Raw genomic sequence first — 9,173 nt, 5'->3', positions numbered from 1 at the left:
GCCAAGTCCGAGTAGTATGGGGGGTGTGGCAGTAGACTGAACCCGAGCAGGCTAATATCCAGTTCTTTGTCTTGAGCCCGGTGTGGGGGGGCATTATCATGGTGTAGAATAACATCGTCCAGGTCTAGCTGAGGTCGCCTCCAGCGCAAGGCTTGTACAAAGTCCCGACGTAACACCTGAAAGTTGATAACGCACAACGACTGCATTACAGCAATACTTTAAAACAAATTTTCTAAAATTAAATAAACAATATCTATTAAATATTAGAACCGGCTAGCTCTACACGTATTTATAGAAATATATAACTCTGCACCGTAACCTGCCTGTCAACGTCCAGCAGTTCTTTCACTTAAAGGCTGTTTTTCCAACAGTTACTGTAGACATCCGACGACCAGTTCTTTCGTCATCATACATTGATGTCCTTCCTTCTCTTAATCGCTCATGCCATTTATACACAAATGTCTTTCCACCAGTAGGCAATGTTTAGAGTTTGGCTCAGTGAAAGTTTCAGTCCCACACAAAACTTGATGACAAGGCGTAATTCAATGTCATCTGCTGACGTCATTCTCCATTTGGTAGACATTGAGGTTAACGCTGCTGCGAAAGAACCATCCAATACATTGTCTTTAAATTTACAGGAAATGATGTCAAGACGTCATACCAACAATACACGCGTTAGCACCAATCTTGCTTAAATTTTCTTCCCAGAGTGACATTTATGCTATATAATGTATACTTTAAAAACAGCTTGCTTCAAGTCACAGGACAGTGGTTTGCTATGGGCACATGACTGTGTATTTGTAGGCAAATTTTGATATATTATTCGGCAGTATGGAAATGTAATTAATTTTCAAACATTTTGGTTTACCTCTATTCAAGTTTTCATGTACTAGTAATTCAATAAAGTAATATGGTTTTTAGAGGATAATTCTGTGAATTTATCAATCAGCCCTCATACATGTATAGTACTATAGTTAAAACTTTTAAATCTTCTCTCCATAACAAGCAATGGTAATTTTGGCTTCAAATTTTCAAGTGGAACCAAAATTATTAAAATAATAGTTCTGGGGTCAAAATTGACCCTGCCCCGGGGATCATCAGTTTAATATAGTTAAAGATGAAAAATCTTCACCAGAACCCATAGATTTTAGAGATGTCAGAGATATTTAGCATGAAACAATGTGGGATTTGCCAAACTTGTTCTGATATTGGCCTTGTGCAGTTTTAGGTTGAAATAGGGTCCCATTCACAAAGCAGAAAAGTGTCTTTTTTCACAACTTTAAATAAAAATTCACAATTATAGTCATTAACAAATTTGTCATTGACTTACATGTAAATAACTTGAGAAACAAACATTAAACTATTTGACTTTGTTTTATAAGGTTTTATAAATCAAGACATTTTCCAACACATGATTAAAACTTTTTTCCCAGTTAGAATAGCTAAATATATAGAATTATATAACATTAAAAATTCATATATTAAAAGTCTCTGCATGATTGATCTTTCATTACAATTTAAGTAAAGAAAATTTCTTACTTGTTTAGGTAGAACAAGATACCAGCGTCCAGAAACTCAGCAACAGCAAGCTTCAGGTAATACTTAGATTACTAGTGTATATGTCACTCTATTTTATTTAGGAAATTGTTGTAGAATAATGCATGGTTCAATTTCAAATGGGCAGGAATAAAATCACAAAGGCCAATAGTTTGAGTGGTCACTTAATTTATTTAGAATATTTTTGTCTTCATTTGAGAAACTATAGTGCTCTGAGGGCTTAGATATTTGGCACGTAGCATTGCCTTGTGAACATCTGAAAAGCCCCCTAGGGTTAAAAATAATGTATCATTGTAAGAAAAATACACAGATTCCTGCCCCATGGGTCACTTAATTGATTCTGAGTGTTATAGGTAAATACTTAAAAATCTTGTTGAAAAATGCAATCTATCATTTTCTAGAGAACCTCTACAAATGTTCTATAAAAAATGTGCAGTTGTGAACAAAACTGACACAGCCAATGTGACTAAATTACTGCTTTTTTGAAGAATTGTGACCTTTTCTAATCATGTATAATAGATGAAAGATCTAGGGCCATCATGGCTCTTTTGTTTTCACTGATCTGATTGAAGGCATGACACTAATTATGCCTGACTGATTTGCTGCATTTAGATAGCGGTAAAGACTAAGAATAAGATGATACAATAAGTATAATAGTTAAATTAATTGCTTTGCAAAAGAAGTGTTATATAGCCTGATAATGTTTTCTTGTAAGTAATAAACCTAAATTGTTGATGATATATCAAGTACATGTGAATTATACTTACAAGAAATACCGGTAACAAATATTCTAATAATCTCAAGGTGTAGATTTAATGCATTGAGTGCATTGTTGTAGAATATATTGCATGGTTCGAATTCAAATGTGTAGGAATATAATCATGAAGGCCAATAGGCTTTAGTGATTGATTACAAAGCATTTACACCATAAACTGTATTATACTATATTGTAAGAAAATTAAATATCTATTTCCATTTTAACATGCTAATAAAAATGAAATTTGATAAAAAATATGTTGAAATACATTTAGTGCAAAAGTATTTTTCCTGATGTCATTTAGTGGTTTATTGATGTCAATTATGACGTGTAAGCATTCCTTTTTTATGCTGTGCATATATCATGTAATAATGCACTTGATTGCCCCATGTATGGTGTAGCAATTCTTAAAATTAATTAAATATGAATTTCTAATTTCTTAGTCAAAAATAATGTATGATCAACTGGTTGAGTTTTTATCTAGTGATAATTAAATGGGCAATTAAATTCAGAAGATTTTATGATAATAATAGTTTATATTTTACTGATGATTATTTTATCAATTATATATTGAGTACAGTGAAATAAACCTTCATATATAGAAATTAAATCTCCTTCAGGAGAGAGAATGGATGTTAATGAAGGTGACTTTAGAAGAATTCAGCATTTTGAGCCAATGCAAGGTGTGCAAGAGAGTCGGAACAGTATGGGTCAGTTTGCTAATAATAGGCAGCTGCAGCCTTTGCAAGGTGTACAGGAAATTCCACAAACGATCAGTGGATTCCAATCAAATGTTGATGATGGTCATTTAAGAATGGATGGTGGTCAATCAAGTGTCGATGGGGGACATTTAAGAATGGATGAAGGTCAATCAAGTGTGGATGGGAGACATATAAGAATGGATGTGGATGGAGGTCAAGCACCTGTATTTAGGGGTCAGTCAATTTTGGATAGGGGTCAAAGGTCCTTTAAAGATGCATGTTTGTATGATGGTCGCTTACTCATACTTACACAGGATGTTATTGAAAATTTAAGAAGAGAAAATATAATAGAAATCGGCAAGGGTTCATTTGGAAAAGTATATAAAAGTAAGTACAAAAATTCATCAGCATTATATAAAGACTTATTTATCTAATGCATAAAAGACAAAAGACCACAGTCATTATTTTGTTGTGTTGTTAATGTAAATCTGATCATTTTATGTTTATAGAGATAAACATATAGTATTACATATAGTAGTAAATTATGCCTGTGTCTAGGGGACTTACAGGTTATGTTGATATTCTGGCAGAGAAATTGTTAGCATATAGGAAAAAAGTATATAGCAAAACATCAGTGATTCTCCTCAGTTTTTCATGCCATATGACTTAAACCATGTTAGTGCAACTTAAAACCCACCAAAAAAAATGCTTTTAGCTTCACTATTCGCAGAATAATCAAGATAATGCAGTCAACCATTTGTCAGCATCGGTGTCCCTGTGGTTACTTTTTTGCATGTAAGGTGGTATACCCTTAACAACTGAAAGGAATGGATTGAAACTTCGTACACTTGTTTTTTGTAATTATCTAACATGATTGGAAAAAAGTCCCATAACTCTGATTTGCTTTTTAGCATAATTATGCCCCTTTTGTATATCAACTGAGGAAGCTAAATAAAGCGAAACATGTTTTGATATCTAAATTTGTGTTGGTTTTTGATCCAATTGTCCTACATTTTCCAACTAAGAAATTCTTGGTTAAGTTGTTGCGTGTAAGCTGGAATCAAGAGAATGGATTGAAACTTCACACACTTGTTCTCTATGATTATCTTACATGATTGGCACAATCCCATAACTCTGATTTGCTATTTTATTTACTTATGCCCCTTTTTCATCCTAGAAATTCTTGATGAAGTTTTTGCATGTAAGCTTGTATCTCCATAACTACTGAAGGGAATGGATTGTAACTTCACACACTTGTTCTCTGTGATTATCTAAGATGACTGGCACAAATCCCATAACTCTGATTTGCTTTTTTTATATGCCCGAAAGAATTTGGGGCATATTATGTAATACTCCCTGGTGTCCGTCTGTCTGTCTGTCTGGACGTCCGTCTGTCTTTCCGTCTGTACAAACCAGAGCTACATAATATGGGATTTGGTCTATTGTTCTCTTAACAATAGATGTGTTTGATGCCATTCATTCCATTTCTCTTGTGGGGTTATTTTCTGCATTGTAGGGTTAAAAAGAACAAAAGAAATAACAAAAGAAAACCCCATAATGTAGCTCTGGCAAGAATGTCCGTCCGTCCATTAGCAATTTAGTTTCCAGAGCTTAACTTAAGTTCCATTTGGCCCACAACATTCAAACTTCATAGGATGATTGTATATATTGGGTAAAAGACCCCTATTGATTTTGGGGTCACAAGGTCAAAGGTCAAGGTCACTATGACCTTATAACTGAAAACAGTTTCCGGAGCATAACTTAAGGTCCATTTGGCCGACAGTGTTCAAACTTCATAGGATGATTGTCCATATTGGGTAGAAGACCCCTATTGATTTTGGGGTCACAAGGTCAAAGGTCAAGGTCATTATTACTTTTAAACTGAAAACAGATTCCGGAGCATAACTAAAGTTCCATTGGCCGACAGTGTTCAAACTTCATAGGATGATTGTCCATATTGGGTAGAAGACCCCTATTGTTTTTGGGGTCACAAGGTCAAAGGTCAAGGTCACTATGACCTTTAGACTGAAAACAGTTTCTTGAGCATAACTTAAGTTCCATTTGGCCCACAGTGTTAAAACTTCATAGGATGATTGTCTAAATTGGGTAGAAGACCCCTATCGATTTAGGGTCACAAGGTCAAAGATCACGAAGGTCAAGGTCACTATTACTTTAAAACTGAAAACAGTTTCCAGAATTTCTATTTGGCTCATAGTGTTGAGACTTCATAGGATGATTGTCCATATTGGATAGAACACCCCTATTGATTTTGGGGTCACACGGTCAAAGTTTAAGGTAGCTATTACCTCAAAACTAAAAACAGTTTCCAGAGCATAACTGAAGTTCCATTTCGCCCACAATATTCAAACTTTATAGGCGGATTGCTATTTGAAGAAGGTAATACTTTATTTAATTTATGTAATGTCTTACAAATGCTTCATCCTTTGTAAAGAAAAAAACAAACTTTCGGGCATTTAATGCTCCGCCTAGCGATGCTCTTGTTCATATTTATGCCCCATTTTGACTTTACAAATTCTTGGTTAAGTTTTTGCGTTTAAGCTGGTACTCCATAACTACTGAAGGGTTTGTGCCTTTTTTGTGACAAGTTTGTCTATCCATGTAGGGGCCTGACTATTAGGTTTATTTTGACAGGGCATTACAAAATAGTGAGCTTACTAAGTCAGTCAGTCTGACCATTTGAAAATAATGCACACAGAGGGGCAGCTGAGGTCTTTTTCTACAAGTAAAGCTTTAAAGTCACCATGTGACCTTGACAATGTTTGGTGAAATGTCAAACCCAACAAAAAAATAAAATGAAAAAAACACTTGATTTACGGACAATATTGTTTTAGTATTAAAGAGATTACTTTTATCACAAAATCTGATTTATTTCCAGTATACCCTGGTTAGCTGCATTATAATGCTTGAATCCAGAAGCTTTTAAGTGTGAGCTATTCTGTTAAGTGCTTATATCTCAATTTATGTGTATGCAAATTCAAAGCAGGCAAACCCATAGCCACAAACACATGTTGTGTTTTCTTAATTTACCTCTTATTTGAAATATATCATTCAGGTGAATCTAAATCAGAGGACTTTGGGATACATGTTGTTGTCAAGAAAATACTTGTGATGGGACCTTCAGCAACCACAATTAGAAGGGTAGGTATTTACTTTAAAATACATGCAGCTTTTAGCTTGGTTATAGGAAGATAAACAAAGGTGTTTTGCTCAACCTTGCCCTGTTTTGTTAGCAAAGCACTTTGTTAAAAATTCTGCATGCATCCTCATATCTTATAAACCAGTGAAGAGTTTCCCTGGAGACCCTTATGCTCTTCTTTTAGTTACAATCCTCCACCCTATTTCTCTGCAATTATTGGCTGGAATTTAACTAAACATTTTTGGGAACCATCATTACCAAAAGGAGATGCACATATTGTGGCCTTGTTCTGGTCAGAGTCTTAGACACAGAGATATGGCCCTTGTTTAGGTATGCCAACTGATGTGTCAGTACTGATGTGGAATTGGGATATTTCATAAGTGTGTGCTGATGTGGAATTGGGATATGGCATAAGTTGGTACAGATGTGGAATTTGGATATGGCAAATGTCTGTAGCGATGTGGAATTGGGATATTGCATAAGTCAGTACCAATATGGAATTGGGATGCGGCTCAAGTCAGTACCATTAGGCATAAGTCTGTACCAATGTGGAATCTCGAGTAATCATGCTTTACAGATATATCAAATTTTTTCAAGGCTTTAAAGCATTGAATAAAAGTCATAGTATCATATTGTTTATTTTCAGGAAATGATTACATCCAGAATTTTGCATCCATTTATTCTTCCATTGCTAGCTGCTGTTGAGCAACCATTACCAGATGGGTAAGTTTGATAGATATACTGCTAAAGCCTGAGTCAACATCACTAAATTTGCATCACCATTTATTTCATTGTAACAGCATATTTCCATGTGACCAGTGTTTTCATACGTCAAAGTTAATCTGACATATAATTTTAGTCATACAACTTACCAACAAAGTTTTCCAAATATTTTAGTGGGCTTCATTTTGTCCATAGTTTTTGTGTAGAATATGAAGGAAACCATATAAATCATTTAGTTTATGTGGTAATTTTACTGGTTTATTTCCAAAAATGATTCTTAAAAATCAAAGAAAAAGCACCTGAACCGAAAATGTGCTCACATCCATCCATATCTCAGCCATTTCATCAAGGGATTTTGAAATAACTTTGCATAAATGATCACCATGATAATACCAAGTGTCATACACAACAACAATTTACCCATGCCTCCAAGGTCAAGGTTTCACTTGGAGATCAAAGTGTCAATATTGTCTGATCCACTCTATTACTTTTATATCCTTCAAGGATTTTGAACAACCTTGCATGATTGTTCACCATAAAAAGACAGTGTGTCATGCTTAACAGCCAGACCCTTACCAGTCCTAGGTCAATGTCAAAAGGTCAATGTCACTCTTGGAGATTAATTAAAAGGTCAACATGTCTGATGGGGGATATATAATAATCATAATTATCATCATCACCATAGTTGTTATATTATCATCATTTTTAGCACAGCCTCACAATAAAAAGTTTTCAAGTTGGATGGCATTTCAAGTCATTGGTAATTTTGAATGAATACTTTGCATTAGTTTTTGATAAATAAATGCTGACTGTATGATTTGTTTTCATCACATAAATAGTTAACAAAAAGAAAAATAACGTGTTTGTTAAACTTGATGAAATACTGACCAAATTAATGCAATTTGTTAGGATATAAATAAAAAAGGCCTCAAAGTATGTAAGTATTTTGTAACTGCACTCCTCGTTCTAAGATTGTTGCAAAATAACATTGACCTTGTAGGTAAAAATGGTTTCCGATCAATAACTAAAGAACGCTAAGGCATAGGAACTTCATACTTGTTTATGATGATTGTTCATGACCAGAAGATGAACTCTATTGATTTTGAAGTCAAAGGTCAGGGTCACATTGACCTTGTAGGTAAAAACAGTTTCCTATCAATAACTTTACAACACTTCATAAATTGACCACATGACTAATTGGCTTCCAATAGGAAGCATAAATGTTTTTACAAACATATCTTGTTAAAATTGCAGAACAAATAGAAGAGATAACTTGCTATCAGCGTAAGTCAAGTATAAAACAACAGGTGGAAAATTATTAAGACTTAGTGAAAACATAGTTTTCAAAATAATCAGCGGAAACCATTCTGACATTTAAGGGCCTCTGTGACCTTGACCTTTGACCTTGTGACCCAAAAATCAATAGGGGTCATCTACTCTTTATGACCAATCACTATTGTGAAATATTTTGACTTGGTGATACATAGTTTTCAAGATAATCAGCGGAAGCCATTTTGACATTTTAGGCCCCTGTGACCTTGACCTTGTGACCCCAAATTCAATAGGGGCCTCTACTCGTTATGACCAATCACTATGTGAAATTGAAAACCTTGTCACATATGATGTAGTTGATGACCAGAAAACTTATATTTAAAGTTTGAAGTAAATACCTTAAGAAATAAAGAACTTATAATGAAAAAACGTTAAAACTAGAATCAGAAATCTTGAAATTCAGTCTATTTTGTTGCCATAGCAACGGTTTCCGCTGATTATTTTTGAAAAACTATGTATCACTTAAATCTTAATATTTCACAATAGTGATTGGTCATAGAGTAGATTACCCTATTGATTTTGGGGTCACAAGGTCAAGGTCACAGGGACCTTATATTGTCAGAAAGGTTTTCACTGATTTATATCTTTCTTGAAAAGTATTCATCACAAAGTTTTCATATTTCACATTGTGATTTGTCATAACTTGTAGATGACCCCTATTGATTTGGGATCACTAGGTCAAAGTCAAGGTCACAGGTGAATGTCAGAATGGTTTCTGCTCATTATCTTCACAAAGTCTTAATATTTCACATATTGATTGGTAGTAACTAGTAGATGACCCAAATTGATTTTGGGATCACTTGGTCAAAGGTCAAGGTCACAGGTGCCTTAAATGTCAGAATGGTTTCAGCTTCATTATCTTGGTTACTATTTATCACAAAGTCAAAGTTTTCATATTTCTAATATTGATTGGTCATAACTATTAGATGACCCCTATTGATTTTAT

The 9,173-nt window shown here is 34.3% G+C and overlaps 1 protein-coding gene across 1 annotated transcript; it reads left to right on the top strand.

Annotated features, from left to right (window-relative positions):
* Nucleotides 1-1,553: 1,553 nt before the first annotated feature.
* LOC132740618 (uncharacterized) lies at nt 1,554-6,895 on the top strand (the record flags this gene model as incomplete). Its single annotated transcript, XM_060728562.1, has 4 exons — nt 1,554-1,595; nt 2,935-3,402; nt 6,089-6,174; nt 6,819-6,895. Coding segments are annotated over exons 2-4 (623 nt in total), but the record flags the coding sequence as incomplete, so codon positions are not given.
* Nucleotides 6,896-9,173: the final 2,278 nt, after the last annotated feature.

This window comes from Ruditapes philippinarum, unplaced genomic scaffold (genome assembly GCF_026571515.1).
Source record: "Ruditapes philippinarum isolate M1 unplaced genomic scaffold, ASM2657151v2 ctg18909_1_1_1_1, whole genome shotgun sequence".
In the NCBI taxonomy this organism is placed as follows: Eukaryota; Metazoa; Mollusca; class Bivalvia; order Venerida; family Veneridae; genus Ruditapes; species Ruditapes philippinarum.
Note: the sequence above shows the minus strand (reverse complement) of the source record. Positions and strands in the feature narration are given on the sequence as shown.